The sequence below is a fragment of the Oryzias latipes genome, chromosome 12 (genome assembly GCF_002234675.1).
Source record: "Oryzias latipes chromosome 12, ASM223467v1".
Taxonomy (NCBI): Eukaryota; Metazoa; Chordata; class Actinopteri; order Beloniformes; family Adrianichthyidae; genus Oryzias; species Oryzias latipes.
This window is the reverse complement of record NC_019870.2, coordinates 29,339,011-29,356,266: the sequence shown is the minus strand read 5'-3', so window position 1 is coordinate 29,356,266 and position 17,256 is coordinate 29,339,011. Positions and strand designations below refer to the sequence as shown.

Here is a 17,256-nt window from a genome sequence, read left to right as displayed (position 1 = left end):
AGAGTCGACTCCCCTGTTGGAGGTGGGAACGGGAAGCCACGCGGTCCAAAGGTCTTCTCTGCACGTGTGCAGTCATCAGCTGCTGCCACTGACTGATTAAACTGAGGTTAGAAAACTGCCGAACGGAACTGCAGATAGATGTTCCTGACTCACTGTGCGACAGGAACAGAGGAAGTGATGCAAGACCGTCTCTTTCTATGTGATCGTTCCATCCAAACGGGCTGCTCTGCTGCTTCCTCTGACTCAAAGATGAATCACGTAGTTTCTTCGTAGTTTCTTACTTTGGGTTAAGCAGCTGGCAGATTGCTGTTACTTTAAAGTGAGGTAAAGGAGCATTTCTATGTTTCAATGGATCTACATTGAAGAGTTTGTGACTGGTCAGTTTGATTTACTTTGTGTGAAGCATCAAAAAGTAATAAATGAGCACAAAGTTAGTCAAACTAACAGATTTCCTCATTTCCCTGAACCTCCTGTTGAGGGTTAATGTCAATGTGTTGGCCAGCATGTGTGCACCATGTGTGCACGTCTCATGGACCCACTCAGCCTGAAGCATCTTCGTGTCCTCCGTTGGACAGTGAACAATCAAAGCGGTCTTGATTCTAAGTGGGAAATGGCGGATTCTAGTCCAGCTCTTTTCTAACGTCCTTGAAGGCCCAAAGCGTCACAATCCCGTTCACACACACCGATGGCGGCTCCGCTGCCGAACACGGGCGCCAACCTAAGGTGGTGGTTGCGGTGTCTTGTCCAGGGGCACTTAGACACACAGGGCAAGCAACAAAATTGCAATTTTCTGATCAGGGGTTGACCGCCCTACCACTGCACCACAGCCCCCCTCCATCCTCCAGCAGATCTGTCTTTATGAGCATCCCCAGTCCAGAGGTCAAAGTCAAAGTGTGGCTGCTTAGAAGAAGTGCCGTCCACGTGCAAACTGGATGTTGAGCATTTCTGGTAAGCACAGGTCAGAGGTCACGTCCACTATTTTGGATCCAGCCGGGTAATAAATGGACTTTGTTCAGGTTGGAAGAAGCAGATGATCGATCGTCTCCATTGACTCAAACTTTGCACTTGTAACTCTAACAGCTGGCACAGTGGAGAAGTTGAGGGGTTTTAGGGGGTCTGGACGTGTTCAAGGTACTTGGAACAGCTCGATTAGGAGAACCACAAGAAATATGAAAGCAGTTAGAAAATGGTTCTGGACAAATTCTGAGGACTTGGCCAGAAGAAGCACCATCGTGCCATTGTTTATGAGAGAGGAGGGGCTTCGGGTAAATTCTACACCTTTTCGTAGCAGGTAATGTTTTGACCCTTAGGGTCAGGAAACTCAGTCTAAGAGGTTTTCTTCCTGCTTGGGCCTGAAGGTAGACCCCATCTCTGTCTCCAGATGCTCCCTTTTAACCTGACCGGTGCAGACCGCTCTGAGTCCGTCCTCATCCTGCAGCTCTGTCACAGGTTACAGTAGCCTGTCTGTACGGCGTTTGAGTCTCAGCTGATCCGTCTTCACAGACAGAGCTGGAGGATCTGGTCATTAAAGACACTTTCATTCCAGTCTTCTGATAGCCTCAACAACTCATGAGGTCCAACGAAGCTTACAGGGAACAACATATTCCAGGTTCTGCCAGAACTGAGGACAAACAACAAGACGGGAACCTTTAGAACAGTCTCCAGACGTGAACCTTGTTGATCTGGAAAGAACCAAACGCCAATGAGAACTTCAGCGGTAGACGTGCAGAGAACCTTCGGGAGAATCTTCCACGTCTGTGTTCAGATGGAGGAAACTCTGATGAAGGGAAAAACTGGGAATACTTTTCTACAAAAACGTACATCAATGCGTTCCGTGCAACAAAAACCGTTTGACACATTTGCTGAACTATCCTTGGTTGACGGAGGTAAAAAAAAAAAGACGAGACGCAGCAAAATGTGTAGTTTTCCATTAACAATAAAAATTATTAACATACATTTTTAAACATACAAAAACAAACAATACAAGGCAGAAGGATGATGAAAGGCCAGAGTTGTGACAGTAACCACAATAATGTGTGATCACTTTGATAGCAAAATGACTTCAATGATCCCGGCTATGAGTGAAGCCTTAGTAGTAACACATTATTTTTTTCTAATAGAAAGAATTCCTGTTGAAATGACCACAATTGTACTCTGTTAACCAAAAAGATACACAACTTTGGAGAACCTCAGGGTCCCCCTTTTTTTTTAAGAACAATATCAACAAGAATCTGCCTCAGCAACTAACTACATCACAGGACGTACACACGCTGAAGGTTTGGATACACAACTCTTGCTGTGTGCAGACCAAGGCGCCGGGTCCGTGACGTGACTTTTGTTTGGAGGAATTCTAACCCAATTCAACCAGAACCTGTCAGCCGGAGTAGGAGTTTGGGTTTTTAGAGGAAAAGGGAAAATCCACCAGGAACCATAGCTGGACACAGAACAGGAGTTTGTGAAACCTTCAGTCTAGAATAAGTCCAGATAAAAACGAAAAACACATTTGTGAGAAAGGCGATTTGAACCGTTGCTGGCTGTTAATCTCTTATACACTTATATTAAACACAACCAAGTCCTCTCTTACTGCATACATGCTGTGGAACAGAAAGAATCATCTGCAAATACCGGACACTGTGTTTCCAAGCAGAAACGGAGTTTACCTCTCAAGGAGACCCGCGCTTTTGGTTCGAGCGTAAACACAAAGAGGGAAACCTTCGCTGCAGGGATAAGAAATGGAACCGAATCCTGTCCTGCAGCGCCGGCCGTCTCCATGAAGCCTTTGAGAGTCAAGAGTCCCGACTGCCCCAGTGTCCATCATCCACAGTCCGACGTGCTCCCAGATCTTTGCCGTCCGCCTCTCGTTCCTTTAAAAATCCAGAGCGGGTGTGTGCGGCTCCACACCACATCACAGCTTTGTTCTCGGGTTTGAAACTGAAATCCGCTTCAGTCAAGTCCGTCTTTCTCTCCCCCTGTTACTTCACCAACGACTTACAAAAGACAGCACGAGCAAATTCAAAGGCTTTAGTGAAATAACATAAAAAACCAGTCCCGCCATCGTCAACATCTAACAGTTTCACCACAGAAAGGAGTTTGGCAACAACAAAAACTCTGGAGTCACAGCTTTTAACCGGAGGAGTCGGAGGACTTCCGCCAACGCCGTGGAACCGTCTGTGGGTTTGGTCAGCACCAACGTTTCATCCGTCCCACCGGCACGGGGCCTGCATGCAGCTCTGAGCACGTCTGCGGACTCCACGCGCAATCCCAGAGTCCAACCCGTGCTGAACAGCTTAGTTCTTCATCATGATGAAGAAACCTATGTTTAAGCCAAAAAGATGACGCACTGTTTGTTTTGAACCTGCTCTCTAATGGCAGAGACGTGGAATTATTCTAGATTTGTTCAAAGAAATGATGGTTTTTTTACACCCAGCTGACATTTTCATGGGCTTACTAATACTGTCGTCACAGAAGTGTGTGTTTTTTTTTTACCAGTTTCTCAGCCTGTGCTGTGGATCGGTTCCTGTCAGTGGTAGAAAAGGGCGTCGGGACGGCTCCTTCATGACTGAAACCACCAACCATCCTTCATGTTCTTCCTACCCAACAATACCACTTTGTCTAAAAGCGCCTTCCTTCTGTCGTCACGCTCTCCGTCTGCATGTCGTCCCTGCAGAGCTGCTCGCATGAGGAGGTTCGAGACAAAATGGCAAAACGTGAAGAGAACTGCAGAAATGGGACAGAGGAACCACACTTCCTCTGCTCAGGTGTAGTGTTTGGAACGGACATGCCGACTCTGTAGTTTAATTTAACAACGCTTTAAGATCCTCTATTTCTGTTAGAACATCGGATTCTAAATCCTCCTAAATAAAAGTTTTGTTTTCAAATTCAGCCTTTTGCTTTACGTGGAAACGTTTACAACTTGCTGCAATCAATTTAGCCGAATTTAGCATTTGTTCTCGGTGAATTGAAGCTCATTACTTGGATTCTTAGGAACGGCCAATCACGTTTCCATCGTCTTGGTTAAAAGCGTTCCGATGGGCTGCATTTAGCGTCTGGCGAGTGGGAGGGCATCGGGACGTCTGCAGAGTCTTTAGGAAGTTTTGACCAGGTCGTACACGTAAATGAGGAAGTCGTCGTCGAACTTGATGAAGTAGACGGACGGCTTGGCCTCCACCTGGTGGATGACCATGCCTGTTCTTTTGCCGCCGTCCTCTTTGGCATACTCCACCTGCTTACCCACCAGGCTGTCCACCACCTCGCCGGGCTCCCGCTCAGCCGAAACACTGTCATCTGCAAAGAGCAGCGGACACCGGGTTGGAGGACGGACAGAGGAACCAGGCCAGCTGACGGCGGGCGGACACTCACTGGAGTCGGGCATAATCCGGAGATCTCCTTCTTTGTAGTCGTCCAGCAGCTGGTACATGTACAGGACGGGGTCTTTCTCATACGTTATGTAGAACCAGGTGGTCATGATGGGAGCGCGGGCCAGCACCATCCCCCTCCACTCCTCCTTGGGACCCTCCTCCGTCTCAAACATGTGCTCCACCGCTTTACCGATCATGGCGTCTGCCAGGTTCACGTCCGTCAGGCGAGATTTAGCTGCAAGCAGAAGATTTCAGCTGATCACAGCAGGTCACCAGACAAAAGACGGCGAGATGACCAGCGATTCACAGGTCAGACGTACCCAATCTGTCGGGGAGCACTTCCAGGCCCTGAACCCTCTCGTCTTTATGAAGCTCCAGACCATAAACACAGTCAAACCCATCGTACTTGATCAGGTAGAGGGACGGGTTTACTGGCACCTGGGGGACACAGACCCACATGTGAGGACACGTTTCCAGAGCTCGCCCACCGGCAGAAGCTCCAACCTCTGGTTACCTGGTCAAGGACAGTTCCTTTCCACACCACATGTCCTGCTCCTTCCTTCCAGATGTGCTGGATCCTGCAGCCGACGATGTCGCGCCGAGGCTGAGACAGAACTTTGGTGGCCGGGCCTAGACTGCTCTTATGCTTTCTTCATACAGAAACGACTGTCAGCCAGGCGTTTCTTTTCAAAACCATGAATATCGGTGAGTGTGTCTACTCACTTGTGTGGATTCTTTTTCTTCATCATATTTGCAGAAACCCCTGCATGCCCTAAGGACAAAAGCAAAGTACGCTGCGTTTAGTGAGCCAGGAGGCAAAGACGTCCTGACAGGCTGGGTTAACACAGGTCCACTCTGTCACATTCAAGAAATGAATGAAGGAACAGGAAACCCAGAAATCTACCCGTCTGCTACAGGAAGACACTGCAGCAGAAGAAACCAGCATACGTTCAAAATCCCCTTTGACCTCTGAAGGCGTCTCTGCTCTGACTCTATTCCTGTAGGGTTTTTATTCATCGATTTCTATTCCTGCCATCCAATCAGATCGATGTGTGTGAAGCAAGTCCTTAATGGAATAAAACCGACCAATCACAGCAACAACACACACGTGATGTCATCAACACGGATCAGTCCATCATTCCAGTCCAATGTGTGGACAGACTGTGAATAAAGTCATGTGACCATCCAGTGTCTAGAATGTTCTAAGAATGTTCCCTTTGGATTCTTTGGATGTGGAAAAACAACAGTGGAGAACTTTAGGAAACTAACATGTGAATGGATTTGACATTCATTCTAGTTTACTGGTTGATTTGGACACAGATTTCATTTCCATTCATTTATCATTTCACACTGAAACGGAGCATTTCTGTGAAGAAGCTTCAACATTTAAGTCAAAATAGTACAAATAGTTAACTATTACCTAGTAAAGATGGGTGATAAGTTTGGTGAATGTAGCTTAAGTATCTTCAGATCAATTGAACATTTTTGATCAGATGTGATTCAAATCTCTATTGAATTGTTAAAAAATCATCATGACTTTCTTTCAAAATTGTTGTAGCAAAGAGAATTCATGACTCGCTCGTATCAATGGAACCATTTTTTCTTTTGATGGTTATTGAGAGATTTCTTTTTTAAATCACTTTTCCCTGGAGTTTGCACTTTGTAGACGGTCCCTTAGCAGCACGGTTCTTAATAAGAAACTCAATCTTGTTTCTTTTAAAATGCCTTCGTAGGTCGTTTTTGGGTTAATAGAAACCAATAGAAATAGTTGCTGTCAGTTGAAAACAATTCAAAAAGAGATTGTGAGAATCTGTGTTTGTCTCTCTAACCTCAAACTGCTGCTTTACGGCAGTGAAATGTGGAGATCCGTTCATCATATGCAGACTTCTAGTAGAGTATTTATCAGGAATAATAAGCGTATAATATGAAGCGCCGATCATAATACTAAGCATAAATAAATATCTGATCCCTGATTGAAGCCTGAAGCTTCGCCATCAGGTCCAGACGTCCCCTTAGGCGCAGGAAACATTCAGAGGAACATCTTGGTTTGAACTGCAGGCGTGTGGTTGACCTGTATCAGCTGAGTCTCTGTGTCCCGGAGTGCTCTTCATTCATCTGGAGGCGGGGGGGCAGCCAGGCCGCCCGGCCACTCACCTGCAGCTCACACCTGTCTGCAGCTGAAAGAGCAGCACAAACCCAGCGTGAGTCCCACAGATCACTCCTGCAGGTCTTCAGCCAATCCTGGGCGCTTCAGGCTGATTTACCGGCGAGCGTGCAAAGAAAATCTACAGAGAAACATGCGTTTGGGCTAAGAACAGGAAATGAGCGTCCACCTTTCTACAGATTCAGAAAAAACAAGGCTCCTCAGCATTGCTCTGTACCTTTGCCCGGCCGCGGGCCGCTTTCATGTCAGACTTTACTTTCACGGACCGATCTGAACGAGGCTGAAGTTTACCTTCAAGATTTTAAAGCTTCTGGTTTTGGAAAAAACTATTTTTCAAGTTAAAATGCTCCTAAAAGAAGTTTAGTTTAAAAAGAATCGAGGATTTGTAGGTTTTGTGAATAATTCCATAAAAGCCTCTTTGCAGTTTTTTCCCATAGAATCCCATTATTACACTGAAAACTCAACTCAGATCATCGTTCAGGGAAAAACGATTTTTCATATTTTGCTTTTACATAAAGTTAAGTTAAAGTCCAACCATCTTCATTTGTTCCTAAATATCATTTTTACAAGTTTCAACTTGATTCGATTGAATCTGTTTGCTGCTTTAAACTCAGACTTTGTGATGAAGGTGAAGACGTCAGAGTGGATGCTAACAACCGGACGCCAACGTCACCTGCGTCTGACTTTAATGGCGTGACGGATAACCCTTGTTCTATCCTAGGCACTTTACCATTGGATTTGGGTCATCTAGACCCACTAGACAGTGCTCTGAACCTTTTTTCTTCAATGATTTGTGATCTTCACTGGTGTCCATGGATTACATGAAATCTTTCCACCTTTATCCACCTTTGTCATGGTAGGGGGGACACCTCAATGGAAGGGGGGGGGGTCATCTAAGATAGCACAAGGGTTAAATGAGGCAAAGTAAAGCGACACCACCGTCATAAAACTGGTATTTTCTAATTATAATAATAAACATGAATCCATCATGTCTGCATCTTCATGTGTGAAACATTCAAGAGTCGGTCATCAAGCAAAGCGGCTCCTGGTCTGCATAAATCTGTATGTGGAGGAAAACTCCTGTTTTTGTCTGGAAACAGCAGCTTTGTGTTTCATTAAAGTCAAAGAGTCTTATTCAGTTCTTCTGACTCTTTTCTCCCCAAAGAAACTTTCCAAATATGTTGTTTTGTTAGTTTTTTTCCCCCCCATTTGCTTTTTAGCTTTAGGCTGCAAACTCAGCGGTCCGAGCAGCTGCTTAACGTCACGTGACGCGTTAAGACAGAAGGATGAGGGGAACACAATCCAGTGGTTTACCAAAATAAAAGATCCTTCAGCATCAGAAAATAAACTAAACTGAGATCATTGAAGTCAGTGGATGTATGTTTTCTGTCTGCAGCCCGGTACCCTGCTGTACACCTCCAGGCCCTCAGGCCAACATCCTGCTTTTGTCTGGGTGTTGTTGCTCCACCCACTTCAGGTTACCTGAATGAGTCCAGCCAATCTTCTGATTGACAGGTCTGTGTTCCTGGAGGTGTGGCTTCCTTTGTGATGTCACCGTTTGGTTTCAATATAAAACTGTTTCAGCTCTTCCTGACTCACAGCATTAGCAGGTTCATGAAAACAACACTTCTGACCTGTTCTGGCTCTGCTGAGGCACACCAGCGGCTTTGTCGGACCAGAACCTCCGTCAGAACCAGAACCAGGACGAGCCTGTGAAAGAAACACACAGCATGACCGCAACGTTAAACACGACGGACTTAAACGGACTCTTTGCTACTTTTAACAGCAGGGGACGACACAACAGCTCCCTGAAACCAGGTCAGAATTAGATTCTGACCCGCTCAGAGCCAAACCCCGCCTTCATTCAAAAGTAGCTGGGATAGGCTCCAGCAACCCACGGACCCTGACAGGGATTCAGTGGGTTTATATGGATGGATGGATGGATGGATTCATGGACGGATGGATTCATGGATGGGTGGACGAAAGGACGGACGGGTAGATGGACAAATGGATGGACGTCAGCTTTTGGTTTGGGTCATGGGTCAGATGACCTTCATCTGAGGCTAAGGGGTCACTTCCTCTGCAAACTGAAGCCACGGAGGAGACGGACGCCGACATCACAAAGTGACACGTCTGAACCCTCCTGATGGTGACGGAGCGACAGAGCAGCAGAAGTTCCACTTCTGGAGACGTTCCTGAACACAACACTTCAACTGTTGATAAATGAGCGTGTGGGCGGAGCCTGTGCTGTATGGCTGTTGTATAACTTTGAACTGCTTAAGGCTTTAAAAGTCAAAGAGTGGATTTATTTGCTCAAATCCCACAGATGTCTATAGAGAAATAAGCAAAATAAAATTCTATTGGTCAGAAGATCCGTTCTGGATCTGATACCGTTATCAAACATCTTCTTGATAATCGATTATTTCTACTGTAGTTATAAACGGACCAATCAGATCCTCTACCGTCTGCACGCCAGGTAAACAAAAGCACAGGCCATGCGACACACACACACACACACACACACACACACACACCAGGTCACCTCTGTGCATCTACCTTTGTGTGGCGTTTACCTTTATACTATTTCTTTTTTATGTTGAGGAAACACATTTTCCTCTCGTCAGGGGGGTTCAGGTTTTTGTTAGCAGTGTTGTGCTGCTGTACTAAAGAAAACAAACTACATTTGTGTTCAGACAATGAAACACTTCCTGATGCTGTGAAACGCCACAAATAGAAAAGTAAGGATTCGGATGAGAATTCAATAAAAGAGTAACTTAAGAAAAGGTTTTCAGAAAAAAAAGCTAAAAACAGACCATAACGTCGTTTTCACCTGATGTTTTAATGATGTGACTTCTTCTGTTTGCACGAAACATATTCTTATTGCATAAAGAATAGCGTCTCTGTGTACCATAACGTCACACGCCGGTAGATTTATTTAATTCTGTCCAGTGACGCAAAAATGAAGATTCGGGCACTGGGTGAGAGTGGTTGCCATGGAAACGTTGACTTGAACCAATCACTGCTTACTGGTGACGCCCGACTCCAACATGGCGGCGTCCATATCTCAAAAAGATGGCGCCTGAACTGACTTTATTTGGTTGGAGCTGGAAAACCATTTTCTGTGATGACATCACTCTGACTCCGCCCAGTTATCATACACAGTCGATGCTCAACACCTTCTGTCCAGAGAGGCCAGCCTTCAGCGTTTGAAGGTTAGAAAACACATTTTTCTCCTGATGCAAACACACACACCTGCCACACCTGCCACACCTGCCACACCCACTTCATTCACTTCACCTGCTACACCTGCTACACCCATCAAACTCAGCTAATCAACTTGATTGATCAGCAGCAACAGAATGCCTCATCCAGTCCTGGCGTTGAAGGATTCAAGGCTTTTTCAATGAGTGAAACTAAACATCCACATCATTACAGTCGGAGCTTAGCTGGAGAACAGAGACCTCCCACTTTCTCCCCTAAAACATCTGGATTGACATCAACAGCTGTGTTTCCATCACACATCTGCCCAAAACTTTATGGGAATTCTAGAAATGTTGAAAAAACACAATTCTGCAATGACATCGTTTCTATTGAATCCTAATAAACACAAACCGACTAGCGCGATTAGTCATTCAGGAACACGGCAACGGATGTCATCAACACTTTGATTGACAGCAGATCCTTTCACATTTCTGTCACGGCGCTAGCGCTCATCATTATCTATCCAAGCAGACGTCTGCGTCTCCTTCAGGCCATGGGGCGGCGAGCTCCTTACATGTGGGAGGGGCTACGGATGAAGCCGTTTTGGGAAATGGTGGTTGGTGATTTTCCAGAGGAGCTGCTGATCCAACAATTCCTCATGACACGCTCTACTTTGGATGATCTGTGTGACGCTGTGGGACCTCTGGTGGCGCCGCTGTGCAGCGTCCAAGACCGCCACTTCCTACCAAGAAGCTCATCGCCACCCGGTTGTTGGTCACATGACTCATTTAGTTAGAAATAAGTGTTTCCATTGCAGTTTTACGTCATATGTTAATTTTGATACGGCTCAAAAACCACTTCCTCCAAGCGCAAACACTTTATTCTAAAGGCTCGTTTATCACAAACCCAATCTGTGCAACTTCATAGTGGATGGAAACGCAGCTCGTGTGAATCAAGGCCCAACAGCAGAACCTAGCATTTGTGCTGCAGAGGTCACAGAGGTCACAGTGAAGGTCAAGCTTTACATAAAGAGGAAGACTTTTTTTTCTGTGGCTCATTTCTAAAAACCAAACATCTGTTCCACTCTAGGACTGTATGTTTGTTGGTACAGTCCAAAATTACTACAATTGTTGTTTGTGTCTAAACAAAAGCCAACATGTTCCCAAAGCTCTAATTAAAACATGTTTATTTGAAACTAAAAGTTATTCAGACCCCAATCAAGTTAACCAACTCTTCTTTTTAAAATGTATTCTTTTTATGTCATAGTTACTTCACGTTTATCTAGAGATGAAACAAGAATCCAGACTCTCATCAGATCCCACTTTGACCACGACAGCAGCTTGTTTTCCGTCAAACAGACGCCAAGCCTCAGAGGAATCACAACGGAGGAAAGCGCCGTTCTAGAGACCTTCTACCAAAAACTCCCTCAGTCAGCGTCATGCATGTGCAGGAGAACACGCACACACGCCGCTGGCCTTACACAGCAAAGGTGGCGGCGGCAGCAGCGGCAGCATCCATCAGTGCTGAACCACACGGCTCTGCTGCAGATCCTGTCTTCAGAGGAGAAAGCAGCTCTTTCCTCAGCTTCCAGAAGCACAGGAACGGAAACGCGACAAAAATCTTCTTTTGGATTCATTTTAATCAGAGACGGCGTTACGAGAATAAACAACCTGCAGCATCATCCCTGCATCCCTTCCGTCCACCTTCCAGTGCTTTTCCTCTCTTCTGCTGAAGGCCAGATGCCGTTTTTTGGGGTTTTAAACATTTTCTCACGCTGGAGGACACAGACTTTGAACCTAAAACTACGTTTCCGGGAATCAAATCGCTGTCAGGAGATTAAAAAAAAACACACATTGTTTCTGTGATGGAGAAAAGATGCTGGGCGGGCCGCAAACAGAAAGCTCTCAGCAACGGGGAGGGGAACTCCTTCCGCTCTGCAGAAGCTTTGTCCTAAAAAAACAAAACCACACCGCCTTTCAGATTTTGGCTAAAAACGGCTCAATTAATGAAAAATGTGACCCAAACCCCTGGGGGAGCGGTTAGCCGCACTCAGGGATCATTTGGTGGATTATTCCCCCAACCCAGGGAGGCATCGAGTCCCATTTTTTGAAGTCTTTGGTACGACTCAGCCTGGATTTGAACTCATGAACCTTCCAGTCACAGAGCGGACGCTCTACCACGAGGCCACTGAGCTGGTAAAAGAGCACCGGGAACCCTTCAGCAACGGCCGATCAGAGGGGAACTTGATCCACGTGGAATCAGAGAAGCTCATTAACAGATGATCTCCACCTGCTCTCAGTCCAACGGAGGCGTCCGCTGAACGCCTGGTTCACCTACGGTCAGATCCGTAGACAAAACACCTGAAATTCCCAACAGTTCTGCTGTCAAGGTCAGCAGATGATCGTCCTAGAAACAGAAGTGTCTGATTCTGCGTCTGTGGGACACGTCCCGGTCCCATGGATCAGTGACCTTCCCATGTCGTGGGACACGTCCCGGTCCCATGGATCAGTGACCCTCCCACTCTTTAGCCCACGGGTGACTTTCAAACCGGTGGGGGGGTGTCAGACGTTTTTTCCTACACACATCAACACAGTTCAGCGGTCCAGGCGAGGAGCGTCTGTCCCCTGTTCTCCTCACACGGCTGATCATGGATGCTGCGCTCACCTGGACTGACCTACCTGCAGCGTCTGATGACGTCAACTGCTACTAAGGCATCACAGGAGGGGCAGCAGCTGTCAAGGACCCGAGGGGTTCGAATCCCCTCTAAAGTAGTTGCTTCTCTGCAGCATTTAAAGGACACAATGCAGCCGTGAGAGGCTGTGCGGCAGCGGACCGGACCGGAAACCCGCCGGGACCGAACGGATGCGCTGTTCTGACCACCACCCGAGCGCGTTCGGAACGACACCCAACAATCATCCCGCCCGCGGACACGAACAGGCGGGTTCTGCAGGGCCAGCGTCAGCCATGTTGCTGGCTCTGCCCCCCTTTTGAGGCTGTTATTTGCAGACTGGGGGGCAGAGGGGCGGAGACGGGCCCGAGAGCCGCGAACAACGGGGGGACTGTCTGACAGCCGTTCCGCGGAAACGCCAGGAACGTCCCGGACGCGGGGACAGCCGCGGACGGGGCTCGGTCTGCGGCTGGCTGCCTCCCCCCGCCCCTCCCCCTCGGCGGGAGAACGCAGCCAACAAAACGAACGCTCAGTGCCTGTTTTAGGTTGTTTACCTGCATGCTGGCCATCTACCTCGCAGGCAGGTGCGCACTCCGCTCTGTCTTACCGTTTTTAATGAAACAGTTAGTTTTTTTTTTAAGGAATGGAGGTCGAAGCAGACAACGAAGGGGGGGTTCTCGCCTCCTGCTGTCTGTCCACAGAGCCCGTTTCTACTTCACAGGAACCAGAGAGACTTCACGGCCATCTCACCGCCAAACGCTAAGCTGGAAGCGAGCACACGTCACACATCCGGTCAAGCCTTTCACAATAAACGGTCACAGTGGCTGGCTACTCAGACGAAGCAGCCCGAAGTCCACGAACCAAACACGAATGTGTGTCTGTAAGAATGAAACTATCCTCACTGCAGTGGAAATCATATGAAAAACCGGTGTAAAGTCAGTGTAGAACCTAGTCTCGCCATTTTCAACATCTTATGTCCTAACATTATTAAAATGCAACGAGAATCAAATTTCTGAAAATTGAGCTTAGCATAAATTTAACTTAACTGATTTTGAAAATAAATGAATGAGAAACAGTCTGTGATTGACAGCATTAGCTGGGATGGACTACGGGGACCGCCGGGACCCTGAGCGGGAGTAGGAGGTGGATAAAAAGGCTGAGAGGATAAAAACAGGACATTTATTTTTAAAGTCTCGCCACACTTCCGGCATTTTTCCCGAAAACCTGACGCTCCTCTCAGCAGCTCCCCGCCCCTGCCTCCGCTTGCCAAATACTGCAACCGAGGGGAAATACACGAGCGCTGACTGGCGCATTACGCTCTTTTCTTTGCCTAATAGTGATCCGTCCTTCTATTGAATGCGACAGCGGAGGAAAACAGAGATGGAGACACAAAAAGAGGACCGTTCAGTGTTTCATCTGGATCATGATATGAATGCTGGCATTTCAGATGTGTCACCATGTCCTTTCCACTTCTGCCAGGACCCCCCCCCCCCCAAAAAAAAAAATCTATTGTTTCAATGTGTTCACGTGCTTTATTTTTTTTCTATTGTCTTTCATTAAAGGAAAAAGAACATAACAGGTCTCTCTTACTGTTTTATGTGGGGTTAAGTGTGTTGCTCAACAGCACAGAGGCAGGGAGCTGAACCCCCAATCAACTGATGAATCTACCAACTTTGTTCGCTGGATCCATCAGAAATCCATTTTCCCTGTTTCATTCTAGAGGGGAACTTTATTAATGTTCTCACAGTCCCTGAAGGTGAGACCCCTCCTCATTTGGGGGTTTGGTGCATTTTTTACACAGATGAAGCAAACATGGACCATTGAGTGGCAACACGGCGAGGGAAGGAAACATGCTTGTTGGTGTTTTCTCTTGGGATGTTTCCCTTCCAGAAGTCCACCTAAAACATTTGACACTAGTCCAGGGGGGTATTCCAGAAAGCAGGTTCTGCTAGTTACCACGGTAAGTTTGAGGCTAAGGAAGTGGATAACCTCAACTTTCAGTTCCAGAAATGGAGGTATGTTTCAGGGTATGTCAAGTTGCCATAGCAACTCATGCTCTGAACATAACCTGGTCTGGAGCAGGTTTAGTTGAAGGTTAGTTTGTTTTCAGAGAGGTGAAGCAGCATGGCGTGTCCATTTGAAGATGATTTAGTGGATGAAGAAGCTCAGATAATACTTTTTCCACCATGAGAGGGTGATAAGACCACATATGGATGTTGGAAATATAAACTTTTTTACTTTGATCTAACTTAATTATTTGCTTCAGTTAAGATGAATCATTTTTTTTAATTAGTTCAGCTTAACATTGTACTATCCCAGGCACGTTCACGTTGGGAGCTGGGTCATCTAAACCCATTAGACAGTGTGTTGAACATTTTTCTTCAATGATTTGTGATCTTCACTGGTGTCCATGGATTACATGAAATCTTTCCACCTTTATAATGGTAGGGAGAACACGTCAATGGTCATTTTGACCCCATAGGATAGCACAAGGGTTAAAAATAACACGTAGTTATCAGACAGTTATTTTACTTTCATTCAAATCAATTCAATTAAGTAGGTGTAACTTTGGTGCTGCTGTTAGATCGGCACCACAAGGAATTATGGGATACCATTCCCTTTGCCTGTCTGGATTTGGGTTTATGTGTGGGTTTTTGACCAAATGTGTTTAGTAGTTTAGCTGTTTTACTGTGTATTGTCTAGTTATTTTATCCTGTTATGTTTAATTTTTTCTGCACCATGAGTGAGAGGGAGGAAGAGGATGATGAGGTTATTTAGCACCACTAGTCCAACAAAATGGTGTTAGAGCTGAAGTGACAGTCAGTCATGATAATTAAAAGCGTGATATATATCGTAAATCCACGCTGAATCATTAATTTTAATTTTATAAAAATGAAAATATATGCAGGCTCAAACTTAGAGATATGAGAGTTTAAGAAGAATAAATTAAGATGGAAAAACATGTAATTGAATTGGAGTGAAATGACATTTAGTTAGATAAATATGTAAATTTGAGTTGTATAAACAACTATTGAGTTGGACAGACATAAGAAATTAGGTTGAATAAATTTAACCCAATTACTTGTTACCATTTGAATCAATGAATTAAATTTTTTATAAGTTGTATATATATATATATATATATATATATATATATATATATATATATATATATATATATATATACATATATATATACACACACACCACAATGAAAATAGAAATAAGATCAGAAACTTGTGCGTTTACTTTGTCTGTTCTTCAAGAAGAAACTGTTTTGCTGATGATGCAGCCGTGTTACTTTTTTTGATGGGCGTATAATCTGCTTTCTGGTGGGGCCGGTTTAGCTTGTGCTGGTTTGTGGGACCTTCCGTCTGTGAAACCTAGGTTCAAATCCAGGCTGCTACCTATTCCCTTCTCTGCTGCTGTGCCGGTCCCAAGCCCAGTTGGATTGAGAGGGTCAGGAACATACTGCATAATTGCCAAGTTAACCATGCGACTCATCCTCATGGGAGGGTTGTTTGTGGCAACCCCTGATGGGAGAAGCCAAAAGTGAAAGAAGTATAATCTGCTTTTTGCGGGGTATTCCAGGAAGCATGTTTAAACTCCTCTGACTTTAAGCCTGAACTCTGGCTGAAAACCACCTGAACTTGCTTACTCTGGGTATGCCGGTTCCTAAAGACCGGATATGAGTTAGCGTAATTACGCTCGACTTGGTAACCCTGGCTTGATGCGGGTGCACAGCAAGTACATAAAGAGATTCTCAATAGATCACCGATTTCTGGAGTCACCATGGAAACGTGTGGAGAAAAAAAGTGAGCGCTATACTTCACTGAGACGGAGTCTGAGATTTTAATGACGGCGTATGAAGATTATATCTCTCCAGTCTTTGTATGCAGTCTATAACCTTTTTCTTGTAGCCGCTGGTTGGGTCTCTTCTCAGTGCTTCATATGTGGTGGTATCGCTGAGTAGGTTGTTAACTTTGGCTTTATAGTCCACCGCATTCAGGATCACAGTACATCTCCCCTTATCCGCTGGTAAAATGTTGATACTGTGGTCCTTCTCCAGAGCTGTCAAGGCCTTTCTTTCATCTGAGGATAGATTGGAAGGTGGTGGTTTGGCACTGGAGAGTGCAGCCGCAATTTTGAGTCGTAATTCTTCAGCTTGAGATCCAGTCAAATTGTGGCCAATTTGTACATGGAAGAAGTCGAGAGAAGAGCCCTGGACTATTTCCCAGGTACTACTCCAAGCCACTGGTTCAGATATGTGGACAACACTTGGGTCAAGATCAAAATCCAGAAAGTGGGGACTTTCACAGATCATATCAACGCAGTCGACAAGAACATCAAGTTCACCAGGGAAGACACAAAGGACAACACCCTAGCCTTTCTAGACTGTGCTGTGATCATTGGAGAGGACAGACAGCTCCAGGTTGAAGTGTACAGGAAGCCTACTCACACAGATCAGTACCTGTTATTTGACTCAAAACACCCCTTACAGCACAAACTAGGCGTTATCAGGACACTACAACACAGAGCCCAGGAGGTGCCCACAAGCTCTGACAGAAAGAAGAAAGAAGAGCAACATATCCGCCAAGCCCTCCGAACCTGTGGATATCCCAACTGGGCTTTCACCAGATCCCAACATACAAGAAGACAAGACAAGAAGAAACAAGAGCCGAAACGGAACAGTATTTCAATTCCGTATATCTCAGGCCTGTCTGAAAAACTAAAAAGGACTTTCAAACAACATAACATCCCAGTTCATCTCAAACCAGTTAATACTCTCAGACAAAAACTGGTTCATCCAAAGAACAAAATTCCCAGCTACAAACAGAGTAATGTTGCGTACTCTATCCACTGCA

The 17,256-nt window shown here is 45.7% G+C and overlaps 1 protein-coding gene across 7 annotated transcripts; it reads right to left on the bottom strand.

The window, feature by feature from the left end:
- Positions 1-1,913: 1,913 nt before the first annotated feature.
- On the bottom strand, positions 1,914-13,165 carry LOC101160181 (spindlin-1). 7 transcript variants are annotated; one of them, XM_020707932.2, is made up of 9 exons: positions 12,999-13,165; positions 8,157-8,232; positions 6,623-6,643; positions 6,430-6,535; positions 5,082-5,130; positions 4,873-5,008; positions 4,679-4,796; positions 4,360-4,593; positions 1,914-4,284 (listed from the first exon to the last, which is right to left on the bottom strand). In XM_020707932.2, exons 4-9 carry the CDS (start codon positions 6,467-6,469, stop codon positions 4,085-4,087), a joined length of 777 nt encoding a protein of 258 aa, XP_020563591.1. In that variant the 5' UTR covers positions 6,470-6,535; positions 6,623-6,643; positions 8,157-8,232; positions 12,999-13,165; the 3' UTR covers positions 1,914-4,084. The 7 variants fall into 7 exon arrangements, with proteins under 7 accessions (XP_020563591.1, XP_020563590.1, XP_004075200.1 ...); XM_020707931.2 differs by having other exon boundaries at positions 6,430-6,643; positions 8,005-8,232; XM_004075152.4 differs by lacking the exon at positions 6,623-6,643.
- Positions 13,166-17,256: the final 4,091 nt, after the last annotated feature.